Source organism: Streptopelia decaocto (assembly GCF_964273445.1).
Source record: "Streptopelia decaocto genome assembly, chromosome: 2".
Taxonomy (NCBI): Eukaryota; Metazoa; Chordata; class Aves; order Columbiformes; family Columbidae; genus Streptopelia; species Streptopelia decaocto.
This window is the reverse complement of record NC_138655.1, coordinates 141686182-141711472: the sequence shown is the minus strand read 5'-3', so window position 1 is coordinate 141711472 and position 25291 is coordinate 141686182. Positions and strand designations below refer to the sequence as shown.

General features: G+C 41.1%; 1 protein-coding gene across 4 annotated transcripts; it reads right to left on the bottom strand.

Annotated features, from left to right (window-relative positions):
- Window positions 1–2350: 2350 nt before the first annotated feature.
- PTER (phosphotriesterase related) lies at window positions 2351–24489 on the bottom strand. Of its 4 annotated transcripts, none has more exons than XM_082044667.1 (5): window positions 24333–24489; window positions 12854–13158; window positions 10399–10664; window positions 6861–7001; window positions 2351–3629 (listed from the first exon to the last, which is right to left on the bottom strand). In XM_082044667.1, exons 2-5 carry the CDS (start codon window positions 13124–13126, stop codon window positions 3419–3421), a joined length of 891 nt encoding a protein of 296 aa, XP_081900793.1. In that variant the 5' UTR covers window positions 13127–13158; window positions 24333–24489; the 3' UTR covers window positions 2351–3418. The 4 variants fall into 4 exon arrangements, with proteins under 4 accessions (XP_081900793.1, XP_081900792.1, XP_081900791.1 ...); XM_082044666.1 differs by having other exon boundaries at window positions 2353–3629; window positions 12854–13327; window positions 24339–24435; XM_082044665.1 differs by lacking the exon at window positions 24333–24489 and adding an exon at window positions 23782–24085 and having other exon boundaries at window positions 2353–3629; window positions 12854–13327.
- Window positions 24490–25291: the final 802 nt, after the last annotated feature.

The window sequence follows — 25291 nt, the reverse complement described above, 5'->3', positions numbered from 1 at the left end:
TAATGTGTAAAAAGACCCACCAAACCAGTCCAAAAATGAAGCTTGCTCTTCTAAGCAATGGATTTGTGTGGCAAAAGTCAATGAAATAAGCACCCCAGCAGAGAGCGACCACCAACCACCTCAGTAGCAGGGGAAAAATGTCGAATGCTACCTGATTCACATCTGTACAACACAGAGAAACCTTGTGTCAAAAAAATACAAAACCAGTTAAACAGATGTGCGATCCACTACCGCCAAAGCAAATACTTCCTCATTGTTAGTGTCCATGTGAATGAAGTCCTACATAGATCAAGTTTTTATAGGAAAAAAAAAACACCTGAGGACGCTGAGTTATTTCTTCAGTGTATATGATACTTTGATGTGTTATGATCTTGCTGCTTTATCCATACTTCAGCTTTGGTTCTTGTGACTTACTTGCTAAAAATGATGCTTCGAGTCCACTCATAGTGTGGTGAGGAATGATTTTACAATAAAAGGAAAAGGTAATCAAAATATATTTTCTCTCTCCAAAGGAATTGTTTGCCTTGTACTTTTCTTATCCTTCCACTTCAAACTAGAAACTAATCAGCTTCAAGCCTTAACTCAATGTTCCTGCTTTGTAGGTTTACATTAGACTTTTAACATAAAATCAGTCCAGTGGAGTTGTTTAATTTTTGTCTTCCCCTTAGCTGTGTTCTAAAAGAAAATGAAGGATAGAAGAAACCCTTTTTCTTTTTTTTTTTCTTCCCTGAAAAATGTAACAGTTTACAAACTATTCTATTGGACGAAATCCTTGATTCCACCAAAGCCAATGGCAAAGCACTCACTGATATTAGTGGAAAAAAGATTTGGCTTTTTTAATTTGTAAACGTGTAAATACATATTTAGGCAATTGTTACAGGCCCGCTCTTGATGGTTAGTTGTGTAAATATTTAGCAAGCCTGGCATCCACATCCTCAGACTAAGGCAGAGCGTTTTCTTTGCAGCAACTAGTCTTCATTAGTCTTTAGCACTTAGTCTGTACTTAGGCACTATTTTTATTAAAATAGATATGGATTAACATAGTGCAAATGTTCAGCTAGAATTTCGTAGGAATATAATGGGTCAAAACCTTATTTGACTTAGGTGTCTTGTCACACTGAAGTTAGTGGGATTCTTCCCACAAAGGAAGAGTGGGAGATCAGCCACGTGAGAAAATGTTGTCACACAGACCTTTTCCATGGTAGCGAGTTACTAGTTTGTAGTAAGGTGTGCCTATGACATGGACACAGATAAGCATATTACCAAAAACAGTAACACATATGCAAAGAAAGAAGCAGATATTTACATGCAAAAAAAAAAAAGTGTGTATTAAAACCTATTTTTCGCATTCTCATATATATATATATATATATATAAAGTCTCAAAGAAGTTTAATCCATATAAAGGATTAATGGCTTGGAGAATTAAACTAAACACAGGTACTATGAGTTACATAGTTATAAAAATGCTTTAAAATCAGTCATTCCAGCAATGTCCAGAGAATATTTTTATTCATAAGGCTGACTTATTATTTGCTTTGGTTTTGGGAGGGAAGGCTGTCTTATTTCTCTCAGGTTAAAACTTGCAGATTTCATTCTAAACCTAAATTTTAGCAAGATAATTAGCTAGCTCTTTAGCATAGCTGGTTACGTTATTTATTTTTACCATTTTGGCAAAATCAGGGTAACATTTCTATAAATTGTTAAAGAGTAACAGAGGCTACCCCTAGCATTTCTGTTTCATGTACTTTGCCACAAGCAACCTTGTCTACTGTGCTAAGGGTACAAACTCAGATTTATCTGCACTAAAATGTCAAAAGCGTCTGCAAACGTGACAAAAAAGCTCTTCAGTGCTGGCTGCTCAGGAAAAGTCTGATGAAGATTTTACAAATATCTCTAAAAACTTCTTGTTTGAATGAGTGAAGCTTTTCTTAGAAAGAATGTGTTACTCTTTCTGTTTGGAGTTGTCCGATTTAAAATGAATGCCGAGTTAGTCTAGGCTGAGTGAGAGGACTGCCAGTCTAACTCATCTAGGATTTACAAAGGGACATTGTGCTGCCAGCTGATTGTGTATTATCTCACCAGAATGGTTAACGCTTTTACTCTATGACAAAGTGCCAACCTATATCCAAACATTGTAGTGACTACTCCTGTTTATTTATTTTTTTTTTCTACGAGGTAATGTATTTTAATAACAGATGTGTAACTGACTTCATGTCTGTTTGTTCCACTGTTGCTTTTAATGGTTAGAGCACTCACAGCAGCAGTGTAGCTAGAGATTTTCCATGTAGTAACAAACAGTAACGTACCAAGCTAGAGATTATTTACAGCTAGCAGTGCATATTTACTGTGGTATTTATTGGAAAAACTCAATACTACAAGACATATATGATCAAATTTGAAGAAGCTTTTGAAATCAGGTTATCACTGCTACTGGATAAGACCATTTTTTGGATAAATCACCTGCCCTGGTTAAAGTTAGACAAGAGCAAAGAACACGCTTTATGTGAAAAACACATTTAAGGCAAACATTTCTTCCTTTTTCATCATATCTTGATATACTAATTTGTAAAGACTTATATCACAACCTTTGTTATAACTATTGCAACTCATTAAAACCGTATTATGTAATATATGCTGACTTTTGGTGTTGCATCCTTATAAAAAGAAACTGGTTTGCATGAAGTTTCACATGATCGCTGTGAGATTCCAAAACTTCAGGATAAAAAATTAATGCGATTAAAAAAACATCCGTAATAATACTGCACGTAGTTTAAGAGGTCATCAAATTGCTTTATTCAAAAATATTTTTTTCCAAGTATTTTTTACACTTTCAGTTAAAAAACAAGTGAATTGTTTAACTAGAAACAAACAACATCTTTGTAGAATTATTTGAGATTCCTTTTGCCTTCTATTGCCTATGGAAGCTATTTAAAAGTCCCAGACTTTTAATCATGCATTATTTAAAGAATATAGGGAAAAATAGAAGATTATCAAATTACAAGGATTAAAATTATCCCTGGAGTGGAATTATCCCTGGAGGGGAATTTAATTGAAAACCATAATTTCCTTCAAAGCACAGATGATGCATCTTCACAAATATTTTTGAGTAACATTTAATAATTGTATTAGATTACTCTCTAAAAACAACTATTTTAAAATGTCAATTGAAAAGACTTTGCAGGTAGGCTCATATCCAGTAAATCATTCATGAACAGACCTGTAGAAGGGAGAAAATGCAGAAAGAATACAAAATTTTGTTGCTCTAATTAAAAAAAAGTAAAAATCAGTTTGTTCACATCTAATTAACGATTTCCAGTTTCTCTGAAAAGACCCAGTTTTTAAAATGACTTCTCTCCTGAAACAAATCTGAATTATACCAAGCTCCCCTATAAAATAGGAATACTAATTAATTTTTCCTACTTAAAAGTCAACCACTGCTTTGGATTTGCTAGGAGTATTTTATCAATTTTATCTTGGGATATGCCTCTAATAAGCATTTTAGGAACTATATTTTTAAGGATATGTGAATATCCATGGCCTCCGTATTTCATCAACCTGTTCTTAGTGTGCACATCATGAGCGATCAGAATTCTGTCTTCGTAGCCCTCATCGACCAGCAGACGAACCCTGCAAAGGTAAAATGCGCACCTGTCAGTGAAACGTCCTCACGCTGCAACAGCACAGAACTGGGCAGCACTTACATTTTTTACATTACTGCTGGGCTGTTTTATAATTGAAATACTTATTTTCAGGTACTCAGAAGACATATTCCTTATGCTTAATTGAAATTAAAACACTTATTCAAACCACCTCTGAAAACATACCATCACACATCTCAAGGTGGAGAAGAAAAACCCTTTCCAGTTGGCACATGACTTGGCATTCCCAGTCCCATTAAGCCCACAGAGGAATTCAAGAGCTTCAGCATCACCGAGCATGGGACACATGGGTAACTCACCATTTCCTACATAAGCTCCTTCTCAGCAGGTTAGTTCTTGCTGCTGTCACAAAGCTGGTCCCTGTTACATTAGTTAGTGAACAGACTCTGTGTGTAACAGGTCCTTTGAGGCGCCTGGCTCTATTACACAAATACTTCCACATCTTTAGTTAATTCCCATTTAGCAAACTAGGTTAATAAAAATTTGAAGCTGTCAGCATCATAGTCCATATAGACAGTTATCATCCAAACACGTTTCAAAGATGTTCATTAGAGAAGATAAATAAGGCAGGCGCTGCACAGTGCCAGCGTGTGCCAGGAAATAAGGAGTTGATACAGCAGCCCAGCTAAAGAGACTTGGCAAAACAACAAGAAGTCAGTTTGGAAAAAGGAATAATCCTGGTCACTCCCTTGTAGCCAGTCTGCTACAACTCCTTCTGTTCCACATTTCACTCTGGGAACCTTAATCCCCTGCTTAGTTGATTTTTTAGAATTTATTTGGTGGGTGTCTAAACTTCCGTACCGCATGACTGTGAAGTCTCCTATTAAACTTCAGCTTGGTTTGGCAGGGGATTGCAGAATTGAAGCGGCAGAGATAGACCAGCCCTGAGAAGCGCTCACTCCTCCTGAAGGCACCCAATTCCAGCATTTGCCAGTGCTCTGAAATTCTAATTTTTACCTTGATTGTGCTTTGATCCATAGGAAAGCAAATACTAGCTTTATAAGTGACTACAGCATATTTGAAAGCCCTTACTGTCAGTTTTTATTACAATTAGTTATGAGGAGATACACATAGCAGGATCAAATCAATATGGGCAGCAGGAAGAAGGCAAGTAAGATAGAACTTGGTAAAATATTAGCATCTTTCGAAAAAACACCATAAATAGTGCCATATAGTGCACAACACTACATATACCACAGTATGACCACATCACAAGTATCTTTTCCAGACTGAAATACAGAGAGACCACAAGCCAACCAGAGAATAAGAGCAGTAATGCTGGAGGGACTAAATTCCTAGCTGACCAAACATCATCTTTGAATCGTCTCCTTTCATATTTGGACTAATTTAATGGGTTGGGGAGGCATATGGTCCTTTATACTCCATATTAATTGCTGCTGCTTGCTCTTTCCTGTAAGTTTAGTTAGTACTTGTTTCCGACTCAAAAACGATCCCTGAAAAACCTCCATTTTTAAATTTAATTGGCAGTAGATTGCAGCAAAAATGCATTAAGTACACACATGGCTAAACTGTGTTTGAGTAGGTATGGCAGGACTACAGAAATTTACATTTTGAATAGACAAGACCTGAATGTGTATTTTCCAGTTAGTATTTTCATCAACACATTTAAAGGTCAATTTGATTTCCACCTCTCTGGTGCTGTCTGACAAAACAAACAAAAAAAACCAACAAACAAGGAATTGCAACTGCCATCCCACGTCCAGTGTGGATGTATCAAAAGCCAAAAAAAATCCATTTAATGGCACTTCTAGCTCAAATAGACATACTCACACCATACAGTGGGGAAAAAAACAAAACAACCCTTTGTATTTCCTTCCCATAGACAGCCTGCTGCAAGAAATACTCAAATGCCAGAGAGTTCCAGGAGAGACATCGGTGGCTGAGCAAGTATCATGGATGGAATAAAAAGTCTGCCACGGTTGAACAAGCACTTGTTAACCAAGGCACAGTCCATTCCTCCACACATATTCCTCACGGTACTTCTGCACACGCTGACCTCCCGGGGCACAGGAGAAGGGAGCAACTTTACCCGTTCTAAATATGAAAACTGCGGATTCATAAGAACAGTTTTAAATACTGAGTGCAAGACTAAGAGCCCTGTTAAGAGGGAAATGATTCCTAGTGGGAAAAGGAGCAGCAAACATTTGGCAGTAAGTGGAACAGTAACCACGGCACCTTCTTAAGAAGAGAACAGTCTGAAAACAGAGATTAGTTTTGAGGCTAATCTGACAAAGAGAGGGAGGGAAACTACCTCTGAAATGTAAGTGAAAGCCAGAAACTTACTTCATTAGTGATCAGGGATTATAAAATCTTTTTCATCAAGGAGAATGAAAGAACTGTTTGTGACTCTGGAAGGAAAAAAAGACAGAGGCAGGATGGCACCCCACCCCTCAGAAACCTGCCACTGCACTGCACAGAACAGTGCAGACACTCGGCACAGGAGGATCACACCTCTGGACAGCATGGAAGGAGTGAGATGCCCATTCCCAGCTGATCCTACCTGTCTCAGTTTCTGCAAGGAACGCACCTCCCTGGCAATACCTTGTGTTAGCACAGCACAACAGACTTGCTGTGCAGCTGGGCTGAGGAGCAGCAGGGAAGAGCTGTCCTGTCAGGGGGGCCAATATTTTCACATTGTGAGTGCAAGGAGAATGGGAGTTCTGGGGAGACAGGAATCTCATCCTTCAGAAGAGAGAAAGGGCAAAAGGAAAGGGGGAGGAGAGGTGATAAAGTCCTTGGAAGAGCAAAAGTCTGGTTTTCAGGACAGAAGCACAAGATCAAACCCACCCAAGACAATCAGCCAGTTTTGCTGGGTTAGCAAGTTCAGGAGGAGATGTAACAGGCTCAGATGGTGCTTAGTAGCAGCACTAGGTTTCCAATACTACGTTTCAAACAAAAGCCAAACCCTAACAAAAATCCAGTATCTCCAGCCTTTTCTTTTTTACAGTCTATATAAATGCAGTAAGATTCTACATCTTCCTTTGCAGACAGGAGAAATCACACATGCTGCTCTAAAGACATGACAGCAGCGGAAAGAAAAAAGGTTGTTCTTTTAGTATGAAGAAAAGACAATTTTGAACAGCAAGCACAATCATTCTGTAATGCCCTTAAAACAAGTACCAATAACATTCATTTGCCAATGGGAATGCTATAGCTTAAATTGTATGTAAGCAGATACCTCGCAATTCTTTCATTGTCGCTTGGCATGTCAATCTCAGGATGGAACTGGTAGTGAATAAATTCTGTACCAAATAGGTCATACTCTAAGTAGCATCCAAGTTCAGCAAATTCCAGAAGTTTCTTTGTATCAAATATAGTCCTGCAGAACATATATAACACAAAGTCAGTATTGTAACAGGAGGAAAAAAAGTCTCTTGGTATGAGAAAAGGTATTTTGCAACTTCCTAGTTGCAAGGAACAAAATTAATAACCTAAGATTTAATTCACTCTTTTGAAAAAAAGAACTCCTCTCTGACACATGCAACTTCAGCTGATACACAGTGTGGTCTTTCTCACATTCATCTGGGACTTCATGCATTTAAAAAACCCAAAACAAAACCAACTCCTCCCCCATGAAATAATGAAAACATTTATGACAATATTTAAATAGAAACAGGAAAGTTACTTACTTGTGATATCACTAACCCTCTCAACAGACAACCTAACAAGGAAGGACATTTAAGGAGGAGGTTAATTCATAGTGACACTTAAAAAAAAAGACAATGGATTACTTACACAAGAAAGATTTACTTTCCTGAAAGAGTTACAGGGGACAGCTACATCCAGGGCTTGTTTCATCCATCACACACTGGTAATACACAACTTTGTTTTTAGTTTCTATTCTGTGATGTTTCTAGATTGTCATTAGAACAGCAATGTATCATTGTTTGCACTGGGATCGGGCCAGAACGCCTTAAGGAAACGCTCTCACCAAAATACATAATGGCACTGTGAGTCCCTGGGACACCAGCTTTGCAGCAGATTTGAAAACTGAAGGAACAAAGCTACTAAAACCCATCGCTCGTTTGCAAAAGAATGCCAACTGAAATAACAGCTCTCTGGAATATTTTTTTTGAAACATTTTTACCAAGAGTACAAGCTACCCAAAGGAAAACAAAACCACTCAAAGGATACATGATAATTTTGTCTTTAGAAACACAACACAGTTAACCAAAAGGGCAGCAGTTAATTTTTTTATTATTGCAGATTTTGATGTCACAAAGTAATTTTACCCTATACAATTACATCACAGTCTGTTGCTATGGAAATGACTGATGTCACAATTTCAATATTATGACTTAACAACAGGACCAAGTAGGAGGAACAGATGGGTTGAGAGAGAGAAAACCCTTGTTCAAACAAGCCTGCCACCAGCAGGAGTCTAAGACTTGCCAACTGTAATTAATACAAAAAATGTTATTTTAAAATAAATGTTACAGTTTACAGAGATTGAACATTTATCACCAAATGAGTTTTTAAAGTGCAGAGCAAAAGAACGGGTTATCTCAGATCCAGCTCTGCTCAGTTCACAGGGAGATGGGAGCCAAGAGTATTCAGTCCTGGGCAGGTGGCAAAAACCACCCAGTGACATATGTCAAATTCACAGCCAGAACAACTTATTTTTAAAACTATTGTTATTGTTGGGCTTTTGGGTGCGCTGCCACAACAAAGAGCAGGAGAGCTTAATTTCATCAGCCATTGGGTCCCCTTGTAAGCCACAGGGATGTGGCAGCAGCAGCAGCTCCCGGCTGGAATTGCCAGTCTCTGTGCTGGAATGAGGTGTGTGGGCAACATGTGTCCCCAGGCAGCCTCGAACGCAAGGAAGAGGTGATGGAGCACAAGGAAACATCCTGTAGTTTGGGCCTCATCTATAAATCATGGCAGGGACACCCACCAAACCATTACCAAGCAGGCATTCTTAACAGTTGCTGTGAGTCCCCCAACAAAAGCTCCTCAGATGAATGACTGCTGATCTCTACCAAGATAACTTTATAGCCTTGGTCCCTAATAAACGGCCAAAGCCAAGACTCAATGGCTTTTGCTTCCCAGCCTTTATCTACAACATAGTTTCACTGCAGACACTTGCTACCTTTTGCTCTAAGGTGCTATATTGCACAACATGGTAGCCAGCATTTTAATTTTATCATTTGATTGTAAATCCACCTGAAAACTACCATTCTGTCTATGTCAAAAGCAGACATGAAATATGGAGCTATGTACAAATTTATCTCACATTTAAGGGACTGGGATGCTCCCACGTGGATTTTTCTCACTGGAGGAGACTTAAAATGTTAAATGCACATTGCAAAGCCAAACTTCACAGTAGTTTAAAGACTATGTTACAGCAAGTGCCAACCTGAATGTGTGAAAGTAATGATAGGGGGAGTATAAGGAAATGTCATATTGTGCATCAGCGGCTGTTAGTAAAACTGCACCTCTGTCTTGACTGTTTCTCTACTTATATTGCTTATTTTCCACCGATAAATCACTGAATCCAACAATTTACAGCAGCATATAAAAGTAAAAAAGTCCCTGGATGTTTATGTTGTATCAAAATGGCTACATAAGTACTGACACCTGCATCTTGCTCAGTCCTCTTTCACAAAAAGATTTAAGTAATCAGTTTTTCCTTAAAAAAGGGAGAAAAACATAGCTATAGATACAACGGAATGCAGGTAAATACATAAAGAAAGCCCATATCATTCATATATAATCAGATATAAATATTTAATGGCACTGAATTTTATGTTCCTAAAATCCCCAAGTAAAACATTGAGATCTGTGTGAATACAAACCACCTGTAGATCAATTTGCAAGCTCCCAGAGCCTATAACAGTTAGAAATTTGGAGCACAGCACTTTTGCCTGTATTATGCTCACATTGAGGGCAAACAATCCAATTGCTGAGAATCATATGACCACAAACAGCCTTCATTATTCAGCAACTGGCCAAACTAATCAATGCTTGGACATTTTCCAGCTCACCATGAACAACACAAGGTCACACAAAAACAATTCGGTAATAGAGGCTGTATTCATAAACTGGAGAGGGAAAAGCACCCCACTTCCTCTCCAAGTCTGACGTGGGGCTCCTGGTTTTTCCTTTCAAGGAAACTAAAAGTTAGCTCTCTAGTCTGTGCTAAGAACTATCCAGACCCCAACTATTTTCTTTTTAATCAATATTTCTTCTGTCTGGTAGCAGGACATTAAAATCTACCTTCTGCTTTGATTCAGAATGCAGCCAAATCAAGGAGTTCTCCATCAGCTTCTGTGAGAGTTTGGTAAGGCCCTTAAGAGTGGCCCAGTTTTCAAAAAAGCTGGAAGCCCAGCAGCTTCCCATCCAATTTGGTAGAGAACTGCTCAACATCCAATGCTTTGTAACTACAGGGATTTGTGCAGGGTTACAAATTAATGGAATTCCCATTTTTTAAAAATGTGGCTACAGTTATCCCTAATCTCACTCCCAGGCCTTCAGAGATCGTTTAATATCCAAAAATCTCTTTATCAATGTGAATCTAGATGCTGATCCCAACTGACGTGCTGGAAGCTGATCAAGCTCTATATAAACAGCTATTTTTAAGTCAGTAAGCTTAAAGATAATTCTTCATGTTGTGATCCCAGTGTACAACAGAAGCCTAAGCTACCTGTAGTGTAATGCCCCAAACCCCAGTGAGTTGTGGCAGCACTGCCGGAGGGACAGCAGAATACTCTGCTTACCTGTCCAGGTGGGACATGACCGTCTTTGAAACATCAGCCCCAGCTTCCTGCAGAATGCGGATGATCTGGAAAGGTGCGTCGCTGTTCCTGCCAGGGTGGATGATAACGGGGCAGCCAAGCTGCGACTGGGCCTGCGCGGTTGCCTGAAGCACTCGGCGTTCGCTCTCAGTCAAAGGCCAGGAGCAACCTATTTCTCCCACCACACCACACTTGATGTCAGTCCCATCCGCTCCACTGAGTATCTCATCAACGATAATGCCTGTAAGCTAGAGAACAGCAAAATGAGATTTTTGGTTATTAATACTATTTGTGTTAAACAGCATCAAATTTGGCCTATGGACACTGCGTTATACACTCCCGAGGTCTTTCTGAACTTATTTAATTAACAGTTGGGTGTATGAAAACACTGCAGATAAAATCTGGTTTCTGTCAACTAATATTATGCTAGCCGTTCACTAAGACTAAAATAAACACAGAAGCAAATCAATTTAACAGTATCCACTCACAAAATTGACCAGGTTTCCCAGAAAGGCTGGTCTATATATAATTTGAACACTGAATTAGGCTGAAACTGATTTTTCTTAAAAAGAGAAAAAAAAAAAAGTTAGTTTATCATGAAATCTGTGCTTCACACTCCTGAATTGGGTCCAGAAACAATTAACTGTAATTTATTGCAAAACAAGTGCTCAGAGAATAACAAAACCTTGTCATTCAGATAGGGAAGGGAGAAACTCTGGCAAAGATCCTGAAGAGACAAATTTATGGCAAATCCTGCTTGTGGGAATGCCGACACAAAATGATAGGAGCTCTGCTGACTCAGAACTATGAGAACAAAGCTCAGTTGACAAACTTACAGGCTCAAAAGTAGCTTGCTTTTAAAATATTCATAGGCAGAAAAGACATCAGAATTTGCTAATAAAAGCTGTTTGTTATAACATCTTCAGTTTTTCTTTTCCAGAATAGACCATATATTTTAAAGAAGGCATTCAGAATTGAGAACACAAAATGGCACTGATGATGACCTTCTAACTCTTTGGCCCTTCATGTTAAGGAAATAACAGTTTTATGGAAAAATAAAGTGAACAAAGTAAGAAAAGAAATTTGCCAGCAAATGCAGGAAACCCAAAAAAACCTAAACCAATTTTCAAATATATCTGTAACCTATCTCCATATCCTATATCCTCAACAGCCTCATACAACATATTGGTAAATACACAATCTACACACAGAAGTCAGTCTAAGCTATTACAATTTACAGCAGGCTTCTGCCAAACACTTTATCCTGTGATCACACACCTTCTGCTTCATGTACAACCAATCTACCAACCATTTCTGTAGACAAACAGATAAGAATTCATTCCTCTCCTGAAGAACGTGTCTCAAAATATTCAAATTGTCTTTGTCTAATCAGAAAACATATCATCATGTCAAATTCACTGAAAAATGAAGAACCACTGGTTATCACAGATTGGTCACTCCACAACCCTTCCTAAGTACCCACCTGTCTTCTGGACTGGATTAAGTATTGATTAGCTGCTGAGTACAGGACATCTGTAGGTCTCCAGCAGTCCAACAAATACAGAAGGGAAACCTTTGCCCCAAGAAATCTATTTGCATCAAATTTCAAGCAATGGAAGAGTATTTAGGAGAAGTAGTACTGTTTGTACAGCTTGGGCCAGCTTGGGTCCAGCGCGGCTGGCAGTACTGCTCAAGTTTTGACCATTGATTTTTAGAATGAATATGACTCATTTGTAAACTGTGATAGACTTTTAGAAAATTTTCTCAGCTCTGTTCATCTGCATTCACAGCCTCCTGCCTTGGAGAGTTGCCTTCCCTCTTCTCCCTATCATCACATTTTCTTAATAAGAGATGAATGAATATTTATTATTATAGGAATATCTGGGGACCTCAGTCATTATTAACACATTGTCTCAGACACCGTACAAACAGCCTGATACAGACTCTGCCCTGAAAAGTCTGGACAAACAGAAGACAGATATAGCACACAGCTTGAGAAGAGCAATGACTTACAACTGTCCTATAAATATTGCAATTATTTATGCTTTTTACATGAATTCTGGGTGATTTCATGGGAAGCAATTAGCCAGAAAATAAGAGACAAAAGAGGCAGAAGGGATATACTCTTTCCTTAAAAATTGTAAAAAGAACAGGATAATTGGTGTTGTACCAGATGCTCACACACACAGTACTTTATTTTCCTTTTACTGTTGCATTATAACAACTCCCTGAGAGAAAACAGAGCTTAAGAACTGGAAATGCTGACAGATAATCCCAGCACTCGCAAGTAGCGCTGGTCCAGCTATAACACACAGGCAGTAATGCTGTTCCCAAGTTCTTCTCTTTGAGAACTATTTCACTGGAACATCTCTCCAACTTCGACTCACCCAGGGATAATTCATAGGAAAGAGACACTGAAGCAACGGTTAAGACTTACCTGCTCCACTGTCATGGCCTGTGTTTGAGAAGAATGAGTGGAATCCACATAAAACCCGGCTCCAGCAATAATATGGATTCCAGTTTCTTCAGCAAGTTTCTTCAAAGTATTCACATCTCGACCAATTCCTGTGGTTGTGTTTTCCACAATCGTCCCACCACCTGCTGCTTTATAATACAGCAGCTCCTCCTTCACAGCATCTGTTTCCTGATACAAAAGAAGGTTTTCTTTATGGCTGTAGGGATTTTGCTTAATCCAAAACAAGTTCTTCATCTCAATGGGCCCATCAGACAGAGGCTCTTGGCCTGGAGAAGGTGGACAAAAACAGCTGCTGTAGTTCATAGTCAAGTGTTCATGAGTCAACGTATAGCCAAGGTGGTCTGGCTCCACAGGGCCCAAGACAGTCTGTGCTTTCCCTCTCAAGGAAGGCATTTTTCTTCAACAAAAGGGAAAAAATAATCAGATTCTAAGAGCCTGGGAAGGAAGAAGAAAGGAAACAAAAACATTTCAGAGAGACCAAACCTTTCCAAAACAATTTCTGAATTCCCTCCTCTCACACATGTACCTACATGCTGTGTGTGTGTTCGCTGGAATGTTTGCAAATGCTGTTTCCAGTAGAGCAGTCAGTATGGAAAACAAAACATTTATTTTACCCAACTGCACTTGTATCAGTACTCTAGCAGTGTAAAAATACCACATTCCAGTACAGGGAAATCATCATCATTTATTGTGTTATAGTCAATTTCACATTAAGATAAATGTTTCCTATTTAATAACAACCACTGTATGTTCATTTAGGATTCTCTGCTCTTCAGCAGCTGTCAAATTTTGTAAGCTTGAGCCACCAGATGAAGATAATTGGCACCAACGCTGAAAATTCCTTACTGGTATGTTCAGTTCATCTGTGTCCTCCAAGACTCACTATCCCCCTCGCACGCCAAGGAAGTTTTCCCCATGTTTGGGCATCTTGTCTGCCCCTCTGTAGGAGGAACGCCAGCATGAGGGAGTCATCTGCTCCTTCGGCCTCACCAGGGGCTCAGGTGCTCCTGTACACTGTGCTGTGGGGGTCTGGGACAGCCCAGAACAACTCCTCCAAAGCCAACAACTGTCACTAAAGATACAGTGTGGTCCCCAGCCAGCAGGACAGAAGCCAAAGAGCTCTTCCCCTCAGCTTCATTGGCCAAATATTTTACCAGTTAAGAACATACCTTAGCCTAACAGTTGAATTTATACAGCTCAGCCTCTAAGAGACATTTTTCATCAACATGAATGAAACAATGTTATTGCCAAAACTCCAAATGATAAGGCGACAAAGATACACATTTAGGCAGTTGGTTCATGTCAAAGATATCTGCCCTGTGCGAGTTTGGCCTGGCTCTCTACAGGTTAGAATTAGTTGCAGCTCTCCCCATTGGGATTTTGGGGTATTTTTTCCTTTAGAGGGTGGGGGTAGTCTTTTTCATTTATGTGCCTAATTAACATTGAACATAGCTGACTACCCAATTCATGTTAGATCTGCCTGATGCTAGTTGCAAAGGCTTGAGGATATACAGTTATAATCCCTAGTCAACCAAAATCATCAGTTATGAAACAAAATACATGTTTAATCATGTCCAGAGGACAGGACTAACTAGAGCATGCATTATTGATTAAAGAGAGAGGTCCTTCCCATTTCTGTCTCCCTTTTAGTGAATAATATCATAAACACGGGTTTGTTACTGGTGAAGCCCTCAGAGGACACTTTCCTTTTAACTGCTAAAGCTAATCTACCAGCATGACAGAAAAACTGAAATCCAAAGGGCACTGAACTCTGCATATCAAAGGGCACGAGAACGTCGAGGTCTCTTTGGGGATACTTTCATCTCCCGAGCAGCCGTCATGGTCAGAGCACCCACGGACGAGAGCAACCCAGCCCCTGCAAAAGGCAGATGCCGCCTGCCCGGTGACGTCTGCAGAGCTGGCTGTTATTTTACAATGAAAACTCGGTCGTCCGTACGAGAGAGAAAGGACTGACTATGCTTGCTTGCTTTGTGTAAAAGCAGAGTTAGGAGCAACTGCTCTTTTATGAATTTCATTTCCAGACTGGTGTGTTGACTTGTTTGAGAAGGCAGAAGAATAATTACCCTCATAGAACAGACTGCTGGCTGATTAATATAATGATTTATTTTTTGCCAAATAAATTAAGAAGTGTATGATTCCAGAAAATATTATTCTTGAGCAAATAATTAAAAGCAAAATACCTGTCTTAGTCAGAAACTGCTGCTAGCTGCAATTCAATTAAGTTGTCTGACCCAGTCATTAATTCCATCCTTGAACAAAGCTGGTGCTCTATAGAGCAACTCACTATTTTGGAGGAAGTTCAATGATTGGAGTCATTCTTATATGCACAGTAAAGAGACTAAGATAATTCTAAGATAATTGCATTACCTTTTCTTTTTCTTTTTTAATGTTAAATATCTGGACTCCAGTATTCAGTAAAACCCTGACAGCATAAAGAGTGATAACTACTCTCTGCATTGGAGACACACTGTGTTCATTGACAATTTTCAAATCCATTTATTAAGTTAGGAAAACAAACCTATATAAATATTTCATTATATAATTAAATATATAAGCATTGAAGTTAGTTTAATAAAACTTGATACAATGTCTTACAGTCTGTTTCCTTAACGAGTTTCTGCTTTAGGTTTTGAGTTATTTAATAGTGCTGTTCCTCAAAAAAAGCCACTCTAACTGAACGTGAATTTTTGCTCACTTTCAGATTACTACTCTGATAAAAAGTTGATTTTCAACATTTGATCCCACTAATTCTTTTCGACCCAGTTAATGTAGATTACCCTCAATTAATCTGGCCCGAACACTGTGAAGAACTACACCTGCATGTATGAGACCTTCGTACAGCCTGAGGCTGCCATTTTCTGATTTATAGTGCAGGGAACATCCAAAATCATCCATTCCAGTGCCAGGTTTCTCTTGTAGCAGATATGAGCCTGTTGATTTTAGACACTGGATTTCAGATTATAGCACATATACAGAGTTTACAGAACCAATGCCTACTATGGAACCCTTTGATTGAGGCCAAGGATTTTTATAAATATAAGAAGCATCACAAAAACAGAAACTGACACAAACAGCATTTAAAGTAGGCCTAATTTTATCTGCATGAAAAATATGATTAATATTAATGTCTGTGCCTGCTTACTAACAGAGTTTTAGAAACCCACTGCTTTTAATAAAAAAATGATGAAAAATAAAGACAGACAACAACATGTGACTGGAATTATTTTTAAAACCACTGTCGTGGTATCTTCCTTACTGTCACTTACACAGAACAGCATGCCTTGATTATAACGACACATTATTCCTAATAAGATTCACCTGGTGAAACCATAATTTAATTTGTGTCTTTAAAACAGAATTTAGGTGCAAACAGCTTTTAAACTGAATAAGGACTGTTGCTTATACTGTTGCACATACACATTACTACAGAAATCAACATTGGTGTGCTTTACTACAGACTTGTATGCCATGTTTTATACAGAATTTTCTTCTGAGAAAGTCTCTTCTTTCATACATTAGAGACTAAATTAATATCACCTCATTTAGCCATTTAAAATGACTTATGTCTTCTACAGAATAATTGTTTAGACCATGTTCACAGTGGAGCTGGAAAGACGTATCCATCGGCAATTCAGCCAGTCCATTGTGAATATTTGTAATAGGACAGAAGTTACCTTCTGTATTATCTGCACCTTTCCATGGACTACAAAGTGAGCCAAGAATTAACTCTGGACAAGCAAGTCTATTTTAGACGGTTCTACATAAGATATGTGAACTGTTTGTCCTGAAACCCAACCCAGTTTGAGGGGAAGGGGAGAGGGAAGCGGGGGAAAGTGCCAATTCCCATGACAAAAGATAAACTGGTAGGCTCTATCTGGCAATAACAGGTATTTTGGGTTTGGAAATTATTAATTCATACTGTTGTATCGCCAAGGCGCTCCCCCACATACTAAGGCTTCTCTGCTCCAGGTGCTGTATAAACAGAGAAATAAATGGTATTTCCTCATAATTACATATTTAGATAAAAATAAAATGAGAATTGCTTTAAGATACAATCCAAACTTGTACTATTTTACAACAGCCTTGAAACAACACCTTAATGTTTCTGTAATAAACTCTGGACGAATATTTACAACCACCAATTATATGGTGCACAAAATACAACTTTCACTGTTAGCCAACTACTAAATACTGGTGAAGTAAATATTTTTCCTAGAGGTACTGTTAAGAGAAAAGAGACTTACTGCTAAAAAGGTCATGGTACTGCGTTACCAACTCTGGTAAAAACTCTACTGAGTTCTATAGATATAGTGCCTGAATACTGATGACAAGATTCGTGTTTCTGCTTTTCCCATCTGAAACTCGCACTTCAGTCATTGTGTCATTTTAATGGCCCTGTAATGGGACGTCTCCCTAGGTTCGGATTAGTTGCTTCCTACAGTAATCTCATATTGCTGAAACATTATAATCACACAAACACAGTTTCCACATGCTAACACTGCATTTGTTTTGATTCAGTAAGCACATTGTAATGGTATTAGCACAGATTCTCTCTAGACTTGTGTGGGAATAATTTTATTGCCATTACACTACATGAGATTACAGTGACACTAAACCAGATTGCTGTGACACATATTTAGAAAAAAGCAAAAATAATAGCTCAATAGGTATTTATTATATTCAGAAAAAGTTAAACACAGCTGCCAACTAGAAACAAGGGCTGCCCTGGCTGCATCAAGAGCACTTAAGTGGGTCTTTCCTTTACAATCAGCCAGTCCTAGGAAATGTGACACAGTGCAGGTTCACTGTGTATTTACAGATGGAGGAAGCACTTTGAGTGTTCATTTCTACTGTAAGCAACCTCTACAGAGCATGGAAATGCCCCAAATTCAAAATATATGACACATCTGTAGTAAATTACAAGTAGCTAGTCTATGCTGTGTTATCGCACCATTCCCCACACGCAAACATTTTGAAACCGGGGAAAAAGAGCAAGATCAAGGAAGACAAGAGGCTGAGGGTAAGAGAACATGTGTAGACCACTTCAGGAAGAATTTAAAAACAGAACTTCTTTCCCTCTTCCCCCATGCTTCTGCCAGCTCCATAGAGGTTTACAGCATGGAAGGAACTCAATACTGTCAGCACAGTTCTTCCTCTTCCACACAGACAAGCAAGTTTTCCGACTTGTCTGACAGACAGATGCCAGATCTGTAGGGTGTTTCAATAAGATGGACCCAGTTTCAAAGCTCTGTATTTCATAATGGCAACATGTTACACAAAAATTTACAAACAGTTTAATGAGTTTTAGTAACCTTTCTATAAATGCTCTATGTTCCCTCCACCTGCTATATGGACAGTACAGTATGGATTTGCTGCCGTGATTCTGGTTTTGAGGTCATCCAGATTAGTCGCTAATGGTGGGACAAAAACACAGAAAAAATTGCAGGGTATAATGTCTGGTGGTCTTGGGGGCCAAGAGTGTAGCAGCAAGTCTTAGGGTCCTATGCAACCTATCCAATGTTGAGGCAGGATCCATCTTTTTGAAACGCTCTGTACTTTACCTTCTTAAAAAATGTATTCTTAAGTGCTAATTACAGGACAAACACAACTGAAAGCAGCTCTCTCTTATACACTTCAGTAACTATGGCTTTTTTTGCTCAGTCAGTGTCAGGGAACTGCAGCTACAAGGCTGGCGGAGCAGAGTTCACCGCAACTGGCTGGGCGACAGCAGCAGGACCTGTCCTTTAGCCCAGCAATCCCCTTTGCATCCATGTCTGCAAAGGTATCCACCAGTCTGCAACGCTGTACTCCTACACCACACCACTCATTGTCTCTGAGTTATGCAAGATAACAGCACATCTCACATTGACTTTGGATTATGTTGCTCAAGAAACAGAATTTGGGAATGGGGTAAAAGCGCAGGGTGTTTCAAAAACATGGACCCAATTTGAAATCATTACCCTTTGAAACTGGGTCCATCTTTTTGAAACACCCCTTTCTATGAACAAATGCAAGTTTCTGGGCAAGTTCACGTCTCTTCTACAGAAATGGCAGATGTGCTTCTCTGAAGGTGACACATTATTCCCACTGAAGTCATAATTACTCTTCCCTGTCTTCAGAAATGACATTGATCAGAAGTGACATTGGTCTTTTTACTCTCCCAAACTGGAGCTATGAGATTATCATGATTTGTAAGACTTCAGGCTAACTCAGAAAAATGAACCAAGGAAAACAATCCTATCTATTCAGAGGCAGTGTCTTCTTTTTTCACTACCTTCCTACACTGATAATTCGAAAAAAAAAATCAACAAGTATTGTGACAGCTTTTCACAGCACGGCCCCTTGCCTGGTACAGAACTGTACCAAGGGGATGAGAACACTGGCTGTATGGCGCTGGTCTTCCTCCTTCTCAGTCAACCTGCGTGAGGACGGCACACTAGTACTTCATCAGCATCAACACCGAGGCAAGGCTTTGTGTCCTAAGGATCAAAGTCTCACAGGAGATTTTTCATGCCTTAACTAAAGCTCTTCTCAGAGAGAAGGGGAACACTTACAGTGCCTCTCTCCTACAACAACTCCTGTCTAACCCTATATGAGCATATTTTGCTGCTCTTTCCTCAGCAGGCAACCTGTAGTTTCCCATCCTTAGGTGGCTATACTTGGACGGAGCAAGTAAGAACCTCACCATTTCAGGTAAGTGTAATTGTTCGACTGGGTAGAAATTGGCCAACAGATGCAAAACCCAGAGAACTCCTGGGGGAAATATTTAAAAAGCATCATCTATCCCTACTTTGCCACATTTTTTCCTGAAATGCACTGAATACTCAGAATAGCGGGTTAATGCAGTGGCCTTCAACAATCTACCTCTGGTCCCCAAACTATTCGGAAACATATATTTCCTTAAGAAGCCAAGCTAAAAGAAATACTAAACTAAATATTGGTTTCCATTAGATTTTTCTAGATACGCTTTGAGCAACCAAAAAGCTTTTTACACTACAGAAGTGAGAAGGGATACTGAAAGAAAGACTTTATGAAAGTTACAATACATGCTATGAAAAAAAATAGGAGAGCTTTAGCCAAGCTTTACATAATCCCCCAAGAATAAGCAGAAGTCCCACCAAAATATGCATGTACACACACCACAGCAGTTACATTGCTTGATGGCACTGGCAATGTTCTATGACCTAAAAGCAAAGTCACTTAAATTTCAAGAGAAATTTAATGACTATTACACATACATGAAAGGCCAGTATATTGATTCACTGCCCTCAGAACCTCCGACAAGCACACTTTGGGGAAAGGAACTGGGCAAGGGAGAAGCAAAGCTTTTTTTTCAATTTGGTTAAAGTTCAGCTATTGTAAGCACAATAGAGTAAAACTTTCACCTTGTTTCTGTGCAGATAAGTCTAAAAAACTAGACTTCTTTGAGCAAAGTCACATGGAAGTTTCTCTTCCTCAGAAAAATCCAAGACCAACATACCCATAAGTGTTTTTTCATGAACATATCCTTTAAAAGAACTTCAGGGGATTTTACATTTTGGGCAGTTTCCAAAATTACTCCTAATAAAAGGTCAGATAAAAATTCTCCCCTAGGGTCCAACATTACATTAATTACATTTTACATGCACACATAGTATTTTTAGGCCAAAAATTAGGACTGAAGTCACATTATGCCATATGCAAATAAGGGCTGAGTCCTGCATGCTGATGCATGCATTTGTATTCTTAAGCCTAAACAGAATCTTATTTGCCTCTCATGGGTGCTAGGCTACAAGCACACATCCTCTTTCTTTCTAGGACAACATGATACAGGAAAAAAGTTTGTGCTTTTCAGAAATGCGTGTCCAATTAACATTCCCTCTAAATTTCAAATTTTGAACTCAAGCATACATATAACTCTAATCTTACTGTTATTCTCTCTTTAATTGATTTTATCTCCATTTAAGGTCACATACACTAAAATAATTTCATATGAGCTTAAACATTTCAGTAAGCATATAGGATGGAGCATTACTACTCCCTTCTGCAGCACCATCACCAAGAGCCACACCAAATCAGTGTATTGAACTTTACAAGCAGAACTAAAGAGAAAAGGGATGGAGGTCAAAGACACCAAAGAACAGACATCATCCTTCTCATCACGCATGTCTATGCAATGTTCATTGCTAGCTCCTGGTCAAGACCAGACATTACTAGCTTGGAAATTCAGATGAATGAACCCCAAGCTCAGCTCTGTGGCAGAACGTACCAGTCACTGACCCACCACGGCCTGTGAAGCCACGCACAGTGGAGAACAGTGTGGACATGGGGTTTAGTACCTCATTCAAGATTTCACACTGCAGCAACTGGGATAAGCAGGGACTTCCAGAAAACCACTTTCTTTAGTAGCGAGCAATGGGTTTAGATGCACGGAAGTAAATTCAGTTGCCCAGTACTGCAAACAACCACATCCCAAAAGTTGAAATCAATCCGAAGACCCACTGGAAAAACAATACCCCAAGAAAAAGCTTTCACAGTTTCAACTGTGACTGTTCTGCTATGGTTGCGGCAGGAAACAGAAGTCATGTGCTCTCCTCAAGGTCCACTTCTGCTCTTACAGGAAACTAGCCCATACAAGAAAAGTTAATGGGAGCAAAGGGAAAGCTCAAGGCCTATGGACATAACTTAAAGAGTATCTTTTAACTGAGACACTGTCTGCATACTTTGTCAGTGATCAAAAGCAACGATCTCTTGCTTGTACAACTCCTGGTACTAAGTTTTACCCACACCTGGGTACAACAGTGAAGCAGCAGGAACGACCAACACACACAAGCTGATGAGACTGTCAGGTGTCCTGCATATCCTTTTGCTTTCTTTCCAGTTACTGCCGAATCTTCAGTCTTAACAAGAAGTGGACACAGAAACCTGCCACTGTTTTGTCTTTTTGTACCATGGAACGCAATATCACAGCACCTCTGAAAGAAGATACAAACTCAGTATATTTGTCCTGGAAACTATTAATTATCTGGGTTTTTAAAAAATCTTTGCTACCCAGCCTGAAGTGAGTAACACAGAGACAAGTCCTGCAACAAAATTTAAAACCCTCAAGAGCTCCAGCAGTAAGACCAGTTGAACACTTCCAGACCTGCCTGAAAGTTGAACATTTCCAGATCCATCTGCCAGAAGGCAGGCAAATCACGGCAAAGGAAGAGTTCAATGCCTTTCATTTAGTTGTCACCTCAGAGACTCAGGACAGGGCAAAGACAACTGTAGGGTAAAACAACTCTTTCACACTTTGAGGTAAGAGGTGAGATCCTGAAAGAGCAGAAGAAGACAGAGTACCTCAGCAGGTAACATACAATTCTTCCTTGGTCTTCCCTCCTCCACAGAAATCACTTCAGGAAAAAAACAGGTTTCAGAATATTTTTGAGAAGAGTGATCCAACATGTTTCTGAGATCTGAATGAAAAATTGTGATTTACTTAAAACTGTCAGATAAGAGATGATGCTGCTGGTGCTGGTGTTTCTTCTTACTTTCTTCTTCGTATCCAAGCAGTTAAATACTTCTGAAACATATCCCAGCTATTGCCATATGCTTCACTATATACTGATTTTTACATGTGAAGAGCAAGGTGACGGCTCCCTAACCACAGAGGGAAGCAGTGACACTTGCTCCTGCTCCACCATGCATTGATTTAATAAATTAGCGCTGGTCACCTAAATAAAATGTAATTAAGCATCTGAATGCCACTGTTGCCACCTTTGATTATAGCTACAAAAATGAATGTGATGATGGTGACATGATGGCAAATATTATGTCTGTGAAATTCCAAAACATGAGAGGCATTCATAATAATAAATGACAACTTATGTAGTCTTTCATGTAACAATCCCAAAGTACCTGACAAAATGATACAAAACTACCTATTAAAAGCATCGCTTCACCCATCACTGAAACACAGCCCCCAGCAGAAAGCAGGCAACAACCTTCAAACACTGCAGAACATATTATGACAGAGGATGTCGAATAATGTATCCAGTATAAAGCACAGGGGAATTCCATAGAAGCAAATGACAATTTTTCAAAAGCACGTGACCTCCGGCTAAAAACTTGTTTAATTCAAGAATTATCACAAGTCTCTAGCATACAGAAGGCACCATCCTTAAGAACAGACATGCACATGCCTAAAGAAAATAATTGTATATCTACAAGTTTCTTAGAGATCATATCTATTCATGTATTTGCTAGGCCAAAAGATCCTGTCTGAGTTCCTCCTCACCAACAGAACTTGTATCCTCCAACTCAGGACCAAGTTCACCATGACACAAGACCTGCTGCAGAGGGGTGGCCAAACACCCAAGGCCACTGTTTGGCAGCGGCTCAGCTTCAATGCTGAACCCCACTTGGCAGCGGGGACCCAGACCTGCCTCACCGTGAGCCAGCACTCCCTGGAGCTCACCAAACTGGTGCAGGGGGAGGAGAAAGCAGGGCATCTGCTGCAACGCTGTTCTCTAAAGGGCAGCAGCATACCTCAGGCCATGGAGAAAACTATGGTGTCCAGATCCCAGCAAGGCTCACAGGCAAGTCTGGAACTTTGCTGTGGAGCCTTGTCACAGTTAGGGAGCTCTGGAAGCACCTTGCAGAGGGCTGTGGGTGCTTCCAGATGGAGAGGCTGCTGAAGCCAGGCTTTGAAAGGCCCACTGTTGGATTAAGGCATTTCTTCCTCACAGATACACCCTCAGGGACTGATGGGAGAAGTGTACTAGAGAGAATGTGTTTTCAATATTTAACTTGGTAAGACTGTACAAATATTAAATACCAGCACTAAAAATAGTCTCACAGCTGCACTCACGGGGTGAAATCCGCCTGAGCCGGGGGGTTACTGATACCTGCTGATAGCTGCCATCCGATCCTGTGACACGCTCCTCCAGAAAGGTGTTCACCACCTCCCGCCCCAGTCCCTGCAGGACCCCGCCTGCCCCAGGCCGCTGTCCCGGCCGCACTCTCCTCCCGCTCCACGCCGCTGCCCCATTCAGCCCGCTGCCCCTTTGCCGGGGCCGCACCCGGGCGGCCGGGCCGGGCCTCAGCGCCGCCGCCCCGGAGCCCAGACCTGCACTCCCCGCCACGGAGCTACCGCCCGCCCGCCCGGCCCCAGCCACCGCGTCCCGGCGCGGCCCCGGCACCGCAGGACCCCGACTCGCGACCGCCAGCCGCGGGCGCCGCTTCCCGCCCTCCCCGCCCCAGGCCCGCCCGGGCCGGGCAAAGCGCGTCGGGACCGCAGCGGAGGCGGCGGAAACAGCTCCCGCCCCTCAACTCCGGGGTAGTTTCTGGGCCCGGGCGCCTCTCGGGCCCGGGGCTTAATTAAGGCTTTGGGCAGCGGGTGGACGCGGCGCGGCTCGGTGGCCGGGATGGGGCTCCCCGCGTCCGGCCGCTCGCTCACCCGCACCCGCGGGCAGGACCCTCCACCGGCAGCAAGTCCACCCCGCCGCCGCGGCACGACCCCGGCTGGCAGCCCGCGGCTCCCGCCCTGCTCGGGGCGGGACTTCCCCGGCGCGGCCCGGCCCCGGGGCCGCAGCGGGCGGGGAAAGCGGTGGATCGGGCCGGGTGCGCGGGCGGCGGGGACTCTGGAGCCCGGGGCGCCCCGGGCGGGCCGCGGGGGAGGAGCGCGCTGCCCCGCTGGCTCCCTGCGGGGACGCGGCCGTCGCGGTGCCCGGGGCGGGCCCTGGCGCTCTCCCGCCACCGGGGGTGCGCGGTCCCCAGAAGCCCGTTCCCCTGGGAGGGGGTGCAGCATGTGCTGTGCCGCCTTGTCTCCAAGTGCAGATGAGAGTCGGTGGATGTGAGTGAGCATCCTGCCCGCCTTTGCTCATACTCCCTGTTTACACAGCACGGAGGGAGCTTGGAGCCACTGAGTCATTTCGGGGGGCTGGGAGATGGCGGTGAATGCTTGGGCTTGCAGGAGGCAGGATTTTCTAATTTGCCCTTGCAATGTAAATAACAGGGAAGGTTGAAGAGGCGCTTCCCAGTATCCACAAATAGGGTGACAATGACAGTGATTCTGGATAAAAGCGCAAGTGCAAAGTATGAAACGAAAACAGAGCTGCCATCAAGTTTTTACACTTTCCACCCAGGATCTCAAAAGTGTTTCATTTCCCTAAGGCTCACAGCATCCTGTGTGGTACTATTCCATTTTATAGAAGGGTAAAGAGATGCTGGGAACATGACTAACAAAGGCATGAAGGGCGAGGAACTCCTCCAGCCCTTGCAACACAGCCAAAGCTGCAGCAAAGCCACCATGTGCACTTTGCAGACATGTTGCCTGAACCAGGGAAGGAGACCTCAAGCTTGTCTGGGAGAAGTATTTGCTGTTCTCATTGCTCTACATCTTACTTTGACTACCTC

Bases quoted from the DNA above. Each gene is read 5' to 3' on its own strand.
- PTER (XM_082044664.1), bottom strand. From the start codon at position 13,285: ATGCCTTCCTTGAGAGGGAAAGCACAGACTGTCTTGGGCCCTGTGGAG. The intron at 7,002-10,398 runs GTAAGCAGAGTA...TATGTTCTGCAG, and splicing joins GTCATGTCCCACCTGGACAG to GACTATATTTGATACAAAGA. The intron at 3,630-6,860 runs GTATCTGCTTAC...TTACCTTTGCAG, and splicing joins GACAATGAAAGAATTGCGAG to GGTTCGTCTGCTGGTCGATG.